Below are 15,466 nucleotides of genomic sequence, written 5' to 3' on the forward strand. Positions count from 1 at the left end.
CAGGGTCAGTTAGTTACATGTCAGTCAGTGCTGATATGTACATTTTGATATGATAGTCATTCCCTGGTAGGATTTCAGTATACAGTAGTATCACCAGGGGTGCAACTTTCACTTGGGGAATTGTATTTTTGTCCCCCCTCAGTTTTATCAATGGAATGTGATACAAAACAAGGCAACTGTGTGCTTTAGGACCATGCGGACGCCTCTGAGCGGTCGGGTAGGCTGTTTGGACTGTTTATCCTACTATTTAAAAATATATATAATATTAGTCCCCCCCCCCCACCACTTCTAAAACCAAAGTTGCGCCCCTGAGTATCACTGTAGTATTGCCTGCATAGACTTGTGTCAGCACAAGTCTGTGTGTGTGTACCACCATGTCACAGTGTAAAACTGCTGTGGTGAGCTAACAGATGGCCTTGGTGACTGGTGACGTACGCCACGTAGGGGCCATGTAGTAGGGTGTGTGCGTGCGTGCGTGTGTACGTGTGTGTGTGCGTGCAGTAGGTCTACTGTGGGTGTGGGGGGGTCAGGAGTGGCACAGACTTACTGACAGATGGACAGACGAGTTGAGGATCCCACCCAACTGGCAGTATGCACCCAAAAATGCATCCCCACTTCTCATACTCCTAGATTAATTATCATCTCCAATAAACAGGTTTATAACAAAGAGTATGTATTTATCAGTAAGAGGCAGGAGGAAGCAGTTCTTCTGCTAGAACTAGCAGCTGAAAGGAAACTGCTGTGTACAGGACCTCTGCTTCTTTATTGGTAGGTACAGCAGTCTATATTTGGTTTAGTGTCCATATTTAGTGTCAATATATTTCCAATCTTCCTGAACAGTGTTAATGTGAGTGCACTATTAACAGGGACAGTGATTGTACAGTAGTGTGTATAGCGTGCTGTAGGTGTGTGCAACCTTGCTCTCCCCCTTCCTCTCGTGTGAATGTGAGTGAACCCTCCTGTGAGGGTGATTACGGCCGTCATGGTGACAGACTGAACCACTTGTGGTGCCGACCCGTGTGTTCATCTAATTAATCAGCTGGCCCTGTGTTTGCACAGACAACACACATACACAGTGCAGATGGGTGGGGGGGGTAGCGGAGGCTGTGTGTGTGTGACACGGCGTGCCTGCATCTTTTGTTTGCTCTCCTGCTCGGGCCACAGCTGCCTCTCGCCGTGAGCACGGCATTCTGGGATAATAATAGGCCGGGCCTGCTGCTCCCGCTCTTCTTGTGAGAGACAACGACATAGAGCAGGTACACACACTTATTTCTAGCGCTGTCATAGTGTACACACACACACACACAGAGACACAGGCACATAGTACACACAGTAAATGCACCCACCAAAAACAGCCATATTCACGTCAGTACTATGAGTATGGCGCCACACATTGTAAACACTGTTCACACAGTAGTTAATCACATACTTTAGGCAGTTTTCTCAGGCACAACTCTATATACAAATACACGAGCAATGCCGCTCCCAGAGCATGTGCACGGTCCCTGTTGACACAGCATAGCCAACAACACACAGACATAAACACACACACGTCTACATTTAAAACATGGGCTAATCTGGGTCTGTTACTAAGGCTCCTGAAACATAGCTTTCACCAGACTCCAATCCCTTCTGTGAGGTAGGCCCTGTCCGTCTCTACTACTACAGACCCAGGGAACCAACCTCTAGTCTACAGGTTGCACTACCACTAGACGGAAGTCACAGAACCCTGGCACCATGCTGCTGGTCAGTTTGGGTCAAGCAGGCCTCAGTCTCCAGAGTCTTGAGTTGTCCCCAACAGTGGAAACTCTACTCTGGTGCTCTGTGGCTTTGTGGCTTGGTCCAAGTCCCAGCCCAGCCAGTGGCTGCTTCTAACTTCTAACCGAGTATGGCAGATAAATAACACAACTCTCTATTCCTTTGAGGAAAAAACAACAGTGGTAGGAAAATGCATCAGGCCTGGACCTAACCAAACTCAGCTAGTTAAACACAATCCCAAACACACACCGCCGGCCCTGGAACAAGTGGAAACCCACTTTGTTTGTCGTCTTTCCATACAATTACAGACTTAGGAATGTAATGAAGGCAGAGGTATTGGCAGTGTAGCTCTGAGGTTCAGGTCCTGCCAGTGTGCCTTCCTATCTCTCTCTGTCTGCGTGCTTTTCAGTGTGTTTCTCCGTCAAGATGTTGGCCAGCGGCAGGCAGACGGAGTGCCCAGGCCGGAGATCCTTGGTAATGTTGGAACTTAACATTGACCTTCAGCCAGGAAAACAGAAAGAGAATCCTTTTATTTGTTTACAGAGTCCCATATCAATGTTTTGAATATAATATTGTCTTGTTTGTATGCAAATGGCCTCTTGTACCTGCTCGTGGGTTGTGTTATCAGTTAGCTTGTCTATCTTAGATGTCATTGTTGATTTGTGTTTCCTAACAGAGAGCCACTGTTATAGTTGATATCCCTATTAAACCCTGTAGTGTGCTTTGTGTGACTGTAAGGGGAGTGTATATGTCAAGTGTCTCAGAACTGTTGAGTCACTCTGCCCTGCTCTAGTAAACAGTAAAGTGTTGTGCATCGCCCCCCCCCCCCACACACACACACACACACACACACACACACACACACACACACACACACACACACACACACACACACACACACCATATCACATCTCCACATGGCAGTCAGGTTACTGCAGTTATCCGCCATTATAGTTATGTGGATACAGGAATTCTTTTAACTCACTAAACTAGCCTCCAGTCCGGAAAAATCTCTTAAAATGCCATTAAGTGCCATTAGGAGTTTAGTCACTGTGAAATGCAGCAGACACATAGAATGTGTCATTATCTGATCCATACTGCACATCCTAAGGTCATGGTCTATTGTGGTAGAAGTTTAGATGAATCTTCTGGTTGGCCATTCCAGATCCTATTGGCTTCCATTCCAACATTTTAGGATGGTCATTCTGGCTCCAATCCTGTTGGCTTCCACCTTGTAACTCACTCTTGTGGTCATCTGATGGCTTCCTGTGAGCAGACATTATAGGGGGCTGGATCAAAAGACATGTGTGTTGTGAATCACTTACAAATGTGAAATCCACAGATGATTCACGGAGATGATTGACTTTGTTAAAACTGCAGCAGTGTTCTAATGAGGCTATAGTGTTCTGACTGGAGCTCTACTGTTACTGTGATCTGTCTCTCTGGCAGCGTGTCAGACTAGAATAACAGACTACAGAGCTACAGTTAAACAGGCAAAAAGAGATGTTAGCCTAGCAACCCTGGAACGTTTTTAGTCATCTCGTTTCTGTTACTGAAACTGACCATATATTTCCAATGAAATATGATCATTAAGTGGACTTATCCATTTGACTTGAACATCTTATCCCGAGGCTCTCTGAAGATGTGTGCATGTCATTGCAAGTCTTCCTTTTGACCAACTGAATCTTGGCTTGCCTGTCCCGTGCCTTGCACAAGTGTTATCCATCGTCACATGTCTTCTTCATTTGGTAGAGTGGAGAGAACAATCACTCAGTCTTCTTGTTATTTTCTGAAGCTGGTTCTCTGTTGGAGCCCCTACATGCCCTTTTCTGCTTCACACATCAGTGTTTGTCTGTCAGGGAACGGTTTTTCAATCTGTCAGAGGGGAACCAGGGTGATTACCTGTTTTCCATCCTTACTGACGACTTGTTTATCATAGAAAATCCACATCTGTTTGACTGTTTCTCTTCTGTTTCTCATTACAGAGATTATTTTAGCAGATCCCTTTTAGACATGAAATGTATACATCTAGACATGACGTTAAAGATCACTGTGTGATTCGAAACAAAGAAAAGCAAAGAAAAGAATTGGGGTCAGAAAGGACACACTATGTAGATTTAACAAGGGCAGTCTGTTCCTGTCTGGGTAAAGTGATTCATGTGAGTTTCCCCTTTGAGATAATGACATGACACACACTGAAAACCTAGTTTTACCACCAATCAGTACACTGATGGACTTTGATCGAGGAGGGACTCTCTGTCTTTGACTGTAATTAGCCTAAGTCACAGTGATTGAAGGGTTCGTTCCCAACTACACCTCTGAGAGGTGACACTGGTCTGATGGGGAGGGAAGTCATGTTCATGGGCTGGTTTAGTCACACATTCAGTAAAGTAGATTAGCCCTAGGACCAGAGAGCTATGCCTTAGAAGCGAAATGACAGTTCACTGTATGAGGAGCAGTTCCCTGGCTTAATAGGGACCCCCCCTCCTAGTCATATAAAGAGGATCTCCCTTCCAGAGGGTTAAAGAGACCCAGGGTTCTCTGTAGTAAGCTGGGCCAAATCATCACGTTTCTGATGCAGTCATAAAACAAGTCAATCTGAGACATTGGTTCAGGTATGAAACTACTGAAGTCAAGCACAATTTTAAAGATTTTCCCATATCTACATTACTTCAGATTATAGACCTAGTTGATAATATTTTATCTAACTGTCAGTCTTGTTAGAGCCCATTTTGAAACCTTACCAGTAGTCGATTAATAGGATATCTAATGCCCGTGTGAAAGTTTGCATTGTTTTGTGTGTGTTGTGTGTGTTCTGTGTGTGTTGTGTGTGTGTTCTGTGTGTGTTCTGTGGAAAGTTTTCTAAACAGACACAACTGCAGATAGACATTGTGCTTGAGACTTACATTAAACACATACAATAATGGTTCATTTTTAGTTGAACATTTCAGCTCGTGTGCTGTGTTTAGAACGTGGATACATGGTTGTAGACTAATGTTTTATGTAAAGCTGTCTGTCGCAGTTAACCGAGAAATACAGTCTATGTGTGAAGATAGATAGCCGTGTGTGATGGGAGAGGAAGAACCATCCGCCCACGCCAACAGGATAGAGACAGTGACTAGCCAGCCAAGCACAAAGGCCTGCCCCTCCCTCTGTCACACCAGCAGTAGTAGCAGCTCACAGATCACACAAACAAATACAAATAAACACCTCTATTTCTATCATGGAACCACCAATAAGTTTTCACTGCTTTTTTTAATGGTAGTCAACTAGCAAGTACAGTTGACGCTACAGTATTCATTGTCGATACTGTAAAATGATGTTTGAAATAGTTGTATTACTTTTTCTGAGACAAATTTATTTGGGGGGATTTTTGAGAATGTACCAGTTTAACAGCTGATGATTCTTAGGGATGGGGGTAACAGTTGATATATAGCTGATGATTCTTAGGGATGGGGGTAACAGTTGATATATAGCTGATGAATCTTAGGGATGGGGGTAACAGTTGATATATAGCTGATGAATCTTAGGGATGGGGGTAACAGTTGATATATAGCTGATGATTCTTAGGGATGGGGGTAACAGTTGATATATAGCTGATGAATCTTAGGGATGGGGGTAACAGTTGATATATAGCTGATGATTCTTAGGGATGGGGGTAACAGATATATAGCTGATGATATAACAGCTGATATTAGCTTGATGGGATGGGGGTAACAGTTGATATATAGCTGATGATTCTTAGGGATGGGGGTAACAGTTGATATATAGCTGATAGGGATGGGGGTAACTGATATATAGCTGATGATTCTTAGGGATGGGGGTAACAGTTGATATATAGCTGATGATTCTTAGGGATGGGGGTAACAGTTGATATATAGCTGATGATTCTTAGGGATGGGGGTAACAGTTGATATATAGCTGATGATTCTTAGGGATGGGGGTAACAGTTGATATATAGCTGATGATTCTTAGGGATGGGGTAACAGTTGATATATAGCTGATGATTCTTAGGGATGGGGGTAACAGTTGATATATAGCTGATGATTCTTAGGGATAACAGGGGGTAACAGTTGATATATAGCTGATGATTCTTAGGGATGGGGTAACAGTTGATATATAGCTGATGATTCTTAGGGATGGGGGTAACAGTTGATATATAGCTGATGATTCTTAGGGATGGGGGTAACAGTTGATATATAGCTGATGATTCTTAGGGATGGGGGTAACAGTTGATATATAGCTGATGATTCTTAGGGATGGGGGTAACAGTTGATATATAGCTGATGATTCTTAGGGATGGGGGTAACAGTTGATATATAGCTGATGATTCTTAGGGATGGGGGTAACAGTTGATATATAGCTGATGATTCTTAGGGATGGGGGTAACAGTTGATATAGCTGATGCTGATGAATCTTAGGGATAGGGGGTAACAGTTGATATATAGCTGATGAATCTTAGGGATGGGGGTAACAGTTGATGGGGGTAACAGTTGATATATAGCTGATGATTCTTAGGGATGGGGGTAACAGTTGATATATAGCTGATGATTCTTAGGGATGGGGGTAACAGTTGATATATAGCTGATGATTCTTAGGGATGGGGGTAACAGTTGATATATAGCTGATGATTCTTAGGGATGGGGGTAACAGTTGATATATAGCTGATGATTCTTAGGGATGGGGGTAACAGTTGATATATAGCTGATGAATCTTAGGGATGGGGGTAACAGTTGATATATAGCTGATGATTCTTAGGGATGGGGGTAACAGTTGATATATAGCTGATGAATCTTAGGGATGGGGGTAACAGTTGATATATAGCTGATGAATCTTAGGGATGGGGGTAACAGTTGATATATAGCTGATGATTCTTAGGGATGGGGGTAACAGTTGATATATAGCTGATGAATCTTAGGGATGGGGTTAACAGTTGATATATAGCTGATGAATCTTAGGGATGGGGGTAACAACTGGAATACAGAATATCAAGGCTTTTAATTAAATTGATGAAAAAGTATCATTCTTGATTTGTGTTAATGAATAAATGATTATTTAACCCCATACACAGCCAAATGTGGTTAAGAAATATAAAGGGAAGATCTTAAGATGAATTAATTTGAACGCACTCCGTAATATCTCGATAATACTCTGAATTTAATCTACACGTGATTTGACTGTCAATGTTCCTCTCACTCCATCTACCAATAATATACAACATATATAAATACCCATATATCATATGACCCATATAAAGCAGATGCTGACTTGTCCATCAGACACAGTGGGCCATTAAATGTATGCTTTGACAACAGACAGTTGCACAACAAGTGGCCAGTTGTAGGTAAGAGAAGAGGAATCCCCAAGCAGCAGGGCTGGTACTGACACTGTGCTGCATGGACAGGTCTAGCTGAATACCTGCGTGTCTATCTGTCTTAATGTGTGTCAAACTGTCAGAGCTCAGAGGACTCACTCGCCATCTCCTCGCTCTAAACCAGATAGTCAAACCCTCTTCTCTCTTTGCCCTCTGTCTCTTTGACCTGCCTTGACTTTTGACACCTATGTGCCACATCAGGAAATGAGCAGTGTATGAATGCCGCCACTGCTGCACGAATGCAAAGCTACCAGTCTCTGCTGTGTGGAAAATATCTTCACTTTTTCCACAAATACCAAACCAGGCTACGTATCCTCTCCTTTCACTCTCTCTCTCCTCTTTCTCTCTTTTCTCTCTCTCCTCTCTCTCTCTTTTCTCTCTCTCCTCTCTCTTCTCTCCCTCTTTTCTATTTCTTCTCTTTCTCCCTCTCTCTCTTTCTCACCCTCCTTTTTGTTCCACAGGTACTGTAGTTAACCAGATGCAGCTTCAGTTAGCGTGATATGGGGGTTAGAAGTTGATTTACTTTACGGCTGTGGTTTTTACAGGCTCCCCGCTGGTCCTCCCGCTGAGCCACGCTGGGCCCGGTGTGAGCTGAAAACAGCTTTGGCACCCCTGTAACAGTCAGGCCTCTGTTGGAGGCATCTCCAACATGCCCCACCGCCAGAGACAGAGAGAGAAAATAACTTATTTATTTAATATCAGGCCTAGCTAGCTCTGCCTGGCAGAGTAATTACCTACAGCACTGTGCTTGAGTGCCTCTCTGGGGTCGACAACATGTGTTGTAACAATGGATTAGTTTTATACAGGCCCATTTACTACGCTCGCAAACCCACAATAATAGGCCAGAGGAAATGTACTCAAGCTCCATTAAGAGGTGGAAGAAATGAAGAAACGCAATAGAGAAATGGTGCTCGCTAGGCCATTCAATAAATGGAGGATGATATTTATAGGAGTCGACATGTTGTGGTGGTAAAGACTAAATATCTTGGACGCTGTGAAAGGTCATGTCTGACGGTAATGACACACGGCAGTGAATGGAATAGTTTCTCCTCGCTTTCTGGTTGTTGACGGTGGTTTTGTCATTCCAAAGCTGTGAGTTGAACCTCTGGGTCTTGCCAGTGTATGTATGAGTTTTTCCCTCTATCTCTCCACTGTGATATGCTGAAGCTGAACTTTTCTGTGTTCAGAGTAGTCAGTAAGTGAGCTGGCCAACATCGCCCTCTGCTGGTAAACATTTGTATTTTCTCACAGTCTGAATGCATTCAGGAACACAATTTAGATTTGCTTTCTTGATAATATATAACAATTAATGTGTCCTCAAAAACTTTGGGTCAATTGAAGATGAAGAAAGCCTTGCTAAGGTTTAGTAGCCTATAATAATAAACCCTCTGGACTGTGTTGTTCAGCTGTAGTGAACCTGTATCCTCTCTCTTTGTGTTTCCAGTGAATGAGATCATCGGCAGAGACATGTCCCAGTCCCCTGGTGGCGGTGCCCAGTCGTAGCGCTGTCCGTGGCCAGGCCTCCACACACCCAGCTGGGCATAGCAGTGTCCTCACCAGCCCCAACACCACCACCTCCACCACAGGACTTTACCTGCCTCTAGGCAGGACAGACTGGGCTGAGATTCCCCTTTACACTTCATGGACCTACCAGTCCACAAAAAGACCCTCCAGATACACATTAACAAACCTTTCATATACCCATATGGCAGCAAAAGAGCTCAGATTCACCCACCTACACATGTATACATCAGATTATAAACAGGAGAACACTGTGGTGACAAACTAGGATTATTGGGGTCAGTGAGTGGCAGAAAGACGAGGAACATGTTCTCTGTTCAGTTGACTTCAAGTTCATTTTTAGCATTAGTTCTCTGTCCTGGGCTCAGATCCCCAGAGGTGATCACTGGTTTAGATAGTGATCACCTCCTAAACGGTTTCTATGCAGCTAAACTCTCTGTTCAGGGTGTTTGGTTGGAGTATGTAATATACCCTCTCAAGTCACAATGTTGCCCCAACAGTGTAGTGCTCAGTGAGGAACAATAGGACCCCTCAGTAGGAATAAAGAAGGGTTGAATACTGTACTCATGATTTTCTCACCAGCATAGACCTCGACGGTACATACACCCCGGTTGGTTGAGCACCCCCTGGGAGTGTAGAGGTAGTACTGCAGCCCCACTGCGACACCCCCATCACCCTTGTCCTTCTTTGTCTCTGGGTGCCTGGGAGCCCCTTCTCTTCTTCTCTGGTGCTGGACTGGGATCTGTAATATGCAACATTCCACACTTCTAGTGACCTTCCAGCCATGTAGATATAGTGCCTTCAGAAAGTGTTCACACCCCTTGACTTCTTCCACATTTTGTTGTGGTACAGCCTGAATTTCAAATATATTAAATGTAGACGTTTTTGTCGCGGGCCTACACGCAATACCCAATAATGTCAAAGTGGACTTGTGTTTTCAGAATTCATAAAAAATAAAAAGCTGAAATGTCTTGAGTGAATAAGTATTCAACCCCTTTGTTAGTACAAGCCTAAATAAGTTCAGGAGTAAAAATTAGCTTAACAAGTCACATAAGTTGCATGGACTCTCTGTGTGCAATAATAGTGTTCAACATGATTTTTGAATGACTATCTCATCAATGAACCCCACCCATAAAATTATCTGTCAAGCAGTGAATTTCAAACACAGATTCAACCACAAAGACCAGGGAGTTTTTCCAATGCCTCGCAAAGAAGGGCACCTATTGGTAGATAGGTTAAAAAAAGCAGATATTGAGCATATCTCTTTGAGCATGGAGAAGTTATTAATTACACTTTGAATGGTGTATCAATACACCCAGTCACTACAAAGATACAGGCATCCTCCCTAACTCAGTTGCTTGAGAGGAAGGAAACCACTCAGGGATTTGACCATGAGGCCAATGGTCTCTTTAAAACAGAGTTTAATGGCTGTGATGGGAGAAAACAGGATGAATCAACAACATTGTAGTTATTCCACAATACTAACCTAATGGACAGAGTGAGAAGAGGGAAGCCTGTACAGAATACAAATATTCCAAAACATGCATCCTGTTGCAACAAGGTACTAAAGTAATACACAAAAACATTTGGCAAAGCAATGAACTTTTTGTTCTGAGTACAAAGTGTTATGTACTCTCCATATGTTCAAGCATAGTGATGGCTGCATCATGTTATGTGTATGCTTGTAATCGATAAGGACTGGAGATTTTTTTTAAATTAAATAATAAGCAGAATGGAGCACAGGCAAAATTCTAGAGGGAAATCGGGTTCATTCTGCTTTCCACCAGACACTGGGAGGTGAATTCACTTTTCAGCAGGACAATAACTTAAAACACAAGGCCTAATCTACACTGAAGTTGCTTACCAAGAAGACAGTGGATGTTCCTGAGTGGCCATATTACAATTTTGACTTGAATCTGCTTGAAAATCTATGGCAAGACCTGAAAATGGTTGTCTACCTATGATCAACATCCAATTTGACAGAGCTTGAAGAATTGAATGGGCAAATGTTTCACAATCCAGGTGTGCAAAGCTCTTAGAGACTTACCCAGAAAGACTCACAGGTCTAATCACTGCTTAAGGTGATTATTGACTCCGGGGTGGGAATACTTATGTAAATTAGATTTCTCTATTTCATTTTCAATTAATTAGCAAACATTTATAAAAAACATGTTTTTACTGTCATTATGGGTTATTGTGTGTAGATGGTTGAGTTGTAAAAAAAATATATTTAATCAATTCTATATTCAGGCTGTACCACAACAAAAGGTGGAATAAGTCAAAGGGTATGAATACCTTCTGAAGACCCTGTATCTGTATATTATTACTACTCTCCTCCTGACTCCCCAATCCTCCTCTTCAGGTTGAACAAATGCCTTATAAACCTTGTTAAATAGCAGCTTTGAATGATAGGATGATAAACACTTGTTGTTTGTTTGTACAGTTGACTCTTCATGCAGAGTATGACTTAGATTTTTATAGAAATTAGATGGATTTCTGATTTTGTGATATGGAGACACTTGACTTTCGATGAATATGTTTTATGCGATGGATAGATGAACACTGGTTTTCTCCAGACCGAGGTAGCCCGTTAAGACAAGTAAATATATATTTGTAACTGTAAGTAGACTTGTTGGAGTTTAATTAAAGGTGGTGTTTGAATTATCCACAGAGCAAGACAGACCTGTGTTCCTCTGAACTCTGTCATGCAATAACTAAAGAGTGTCTGAAATGTCACCTCATTCCCTGTAGAGTGCACTACTTTTGGCCAGCATACTGGTCAAAAGTAGTGCACTATACAGGGAATCGGGTGTAAGTGTGAATGCATACTAACTGTCTTGATGCCCTGGGCCCAGTTTTTCTAAACGTTTAATCTGGATAAGAATGATCCGGATTCCGTAATGCTTTTTTGCAATTAGGATCAGATTGATCTGGCTGTTTTTGGGCCAGTTTTTCAGAAAATAATCGGACAGGATCATTCTGATCCACAACATGAAGATCACAGAATCCAGATTGTCAGTGCTTTCAACAGGCCTACACCTTTCCATCTAGTGGACAGGTTATGGTACTACCACACTGTCATAGGGAAACAGAGATGAGTAAACCACATGAATAAAGGTAACTATATGACAAATAATAGAGCCTGCATATCACCTATAAGTAAGTACACTTCTCAATATAACAACTGACCACACACTTAATACTGCTGTCAATTTAACATAATGAACCTTTCCTTTTCAGATGTAAGAATGTTTTTAGTTACATTGAAATGTATTGGTTGTGGTGCTTTTCACTTTCTAAATCCACCCTGAATACAACCCTTCCAGTGGGATCAAGATAATCCACATTTTAGGCATCAAAACTATCATCTTCACTACCTTTTAGGAGTAAAACAAATATGCAAAAACTACATTTAATCCCGATTTAATGGTCAGATTGAATTACCAAATCTGGAGGATCAGAATAATTTTGTTTTATTTTGAAAAACCCAATTCTATCGTGTCATTTTATCCGATTGCAGAAATCCAATCAGATAACTTTTGAAAAACTGGGCCCAGAGACTCTGCCTTCCACTTTGTAACAACCATACCTTCTGAGGGTAAAGCAGCTTCAATCCACATACTATTGGAAATAATATAACACATTGAAAACTGTTGATAAAAGTATTTTATACATAGTAATTTATATATATTGTATTTATGTATACCCCCCTCCACCACCCCTGATGAACAAGGTTAAGTTTGTTTTTTAAAAACGATTTCCATTTTTGTATGTTGTTGGTTCTTCCAGGCCCCCTGTGTGTTGTACATCAAGACAATCATGACAAATTATCATTTTCTCTTCAGGATGGTACCTTAACAAAAATATATATTTGTCAATCTTCCTCCTTGGGGAGACATACAGACTGCAAATGTATGGAATATTGATAGCAATAATAAAAAGATTTTCAGTTTGCCTGAGAATTACAACAACAAAAAGTCCAAAGAAAATGACAAAGCTGAGTGTTAAAAAGCAACATATTCCAGTCCAACATCATCATAAGGATGTTTACAGAATGTGATTCTGAATGCTGGATAGATGTATGTATGTATGCCATACATTACGTAGTCATGCTGTAATATAACATGTTGATTGGTCTGGGTAGGAACAACTCCTATTGCCTTAACATGTTCTCTGTGATTGGACAATGATATATGTATATTCTTGCATGTACATTTTTTTTCTCTGAGAGGATGTTGCTAATGACAACTGTCCAAGTCCAGTGAGAAATAGAAAATAATTCTGCTATACACAAAAAAACCTGCCTGATGCCTTTAAAAAACGTTTAAAAAATGTTAAAACAAGAACCTTGATGCCTATAGTTGTAGATGCAGCAGAGATGCTTGGTTCTGTTATTTCAAGGCTCCGTTTACACAGGTAGTCCAATTCTGATCTTTTTCTCACTAATCAGATCAGCTCTGATAAAGTTCTGTGATTGGTCTAAGAACCAATTAGTGGCCAAATATCAGAATTGGGCTGCCTGTATAAACGCAGCCTTCTAGAGTATCAGCACAATACTTATTAGTCCTGCATACCAGAGGGCCAGTCAGTGAATCTGCCTTGTAAAGGACACAGTGCAAGCGTCTTAGTAGATTATATTAAGTGTGTGTGTGTGTGTGTGTGTGTGTGTGTGGATGTGTGCATTTGTACCCAATAAACTGTAGATAAGTGTTTTTTTATTTACAATGAATTTCAGTTCTGTACAATACAAGCACACATATGTATTAGGCCACTATGCAAACCATGACGAAAGCATCATGACAACGTGATATTTGGCATCAAGTACAAAATAACTGGTTTGTTTATAATAATCTCTCGTGGCTTTAGTTTTATGTGTAAAACATTTTCAAATAGTGAGGAGAGAATGTCACTATTTGTTTATTTAAACTATAGGAAGGCCTTAACTCATGTGTTGAATATGAATTACTGGTTTGTTGTCTATATGCTCTTCTGGGTTGATAATTTACTTGAGAATATACATTTTGGACAGCAGGACGTTAGTTACAAGAGGAAGGGCTGGCTCTGGTGCTGCTTGTGAGACTGTTACCTGATTCACAGTATAGAGCTGATCAGAACCGTACTGTGCTGGCTTGGATGATTCATTTTCACATGGTCCTTTCCAGCACAGTTCCAGCACTATGTAGATGCGTAAACATACTGAGCTATACTGGGGCAACCCAGTTTAGCTCGGCTTGGCTCTATAGTGTGAATGAGGCATATGAGTCCAGAAACAAGAGCAGCATTAAATTCAGTAACCGTTCGCTCTCTGCCATCCTCGTCTGTAAAACCAAAGATAAACAATATGTTCCCATTTTACATACCGGTAAAAAGCAACACAGACTGACATTAGAACTCTATTTTTGATACTTTGAAATGGATGTCATTCCTAACGGTTGGGTACATATATCTATAAATATATGTTTTGTAAAAGAAAAGGGAAATACAGGTTTTAGCTGATGTTTACAGGAACCTTGTATTGTCATTTCATGTACATTTTGTATTTTAAAACCATTTTGTAATTTAAGACTGCAGTGCTTTTTGAATGTATTCAAAGGGAATACCTTGCATTTAGGCTCTTACAGTAGTGTCTCAATAAAAATACAAATGTCAAACTTTGGCTTTGTGTTTTTCTCTTTCTTACTGAACAAATATATAAACGCAACATGGAACAATTTCTAAGATTTTACTGAGTTGCAGTTCATATAAGCAAACAAGTAAATAGAAATAAATGAGGCCTTAATCTATGTATTCCCCATGACTAGGAATACAGATCTGTCATCCAGAACTGGGACATTTTCAGCTTCCAGGAATTGTGTACAGATCCTTGCGACATGGGTCCGTGTATTATCATGCAGAAACATGAGGTAATGGGGTGGATGAATGGCACGACAATGAGCCTCAGGATCTCATCACGGTATCTGCATTCAAATTGCCATCAATAAAGTGAAATGGTGTTCGTTGTCCGTAGCTTATGCCTGCCCATACCATAACCCTTCTGCCACCCATGGGACACTCTGTTCACAACGTTGACATCCGCATACAACATACCATCTGCCCGGTACAGTTGGAACCGGGATTCATCTGTGAAGAGCACACTTCTTCAGCATGCCAGTGGCCATCGATGGTGAGCATTTGCACACTAAAGTTGGTTATGACGCCAAACTGCAGTCAGGTCAAGACCCTGGTGAGGACGAAAAGCACTCAGATGAGTTTCACTGAGACAGTTTCTGATAGTTTATGCAGAAATTCTTCAGTTGTGCAAATCCAGTTTATCAGCGGTCTGGGTGGATGGTCTAAGATGATCCCGTAGGTGAAGTAGCTGGGGGTGGAGGTCCTGGGCTGGCTTGTTACACATGATCTGTGGTTGTGAGGCCTGTTGGACGTACTACCAAATGATCTAAAATGACGTTGGTGGCTTATGGTAGAGAAATTAACATTCCTGCAGTCAGCATGTCAATTGCACACTCCCTCAAAATTGAGACATCAACACCATTGTGTCGTGGACATTTTAGTTGCCTTTTGTCCCCAGTACAAGGTGCACCTGTGTAAGGATCATGCTTCTTGATATGCCACACAACCGGTCAGGTGGATGGATTATCTTGGCAAAGGAGAAATGCTCACAAATGAGGATGTAAACATATGTGCACATGGAAAATGTCTGATCTTTTATTTCAGCTCATGAAACTTATATTTTTGTTCAGTGTTAATAAATTGGTGTGGGAGGAATGATGGTGATGATCCTGAAGAGATCACCTTATCACTGATAGACAAATC

The 15,466-nt window shown here is 41.5% G+C and overlaps 1 protein-coding gene across 3 annotated transcripts in view; it reads left to right on the forward strand.

Annotated features, from left to right (window-relative positions):
* The window catches only part of LOC118372868 (nuclear factor of activated T-cells, cytoplasmic 3-like), a 91,979-nt gene extending 77,670 nt beyond the window's left edge, over window positions 1-14,309 (forward strand). For all 3 annotated transcript variants that reach the window (XM_052513434.1, XM_052513435.1, XM_052513436.1), the window contains exon 10: window positions 8,577-14,309. In XM_052513434.1, the coding sequence (XP_052369394.1) occupies window positions 8,577-8,635 (59 nt within the window). In that variant the 3' untranslated portion in view covers window positions 8,636-14,309. The remainder of the gene's footprint in view (window positions 1-8,576) is intronic.
* The last annotated feature ends 1,157 nt before the right edge of the window (window positions 14,310-15,466 follow it).

Source organism: Oncorhynchus keta, unplaced genomic scaffold (assembly GCF_023373465.1).
Source record: "Oncorhynchus keta strain PuntledgeMale-10-30-2019 unplaced genomic scaffold, Oket_V2 Un_scaffold_1109_pilon_pilon, whole genome shotgun sequence".
NCBI lineage: Eukaryota > Metazoa > Chordata > Actinopteri > Salmoniformes > Salmonidae > Oncorhynchus > Oncorhynchus keta.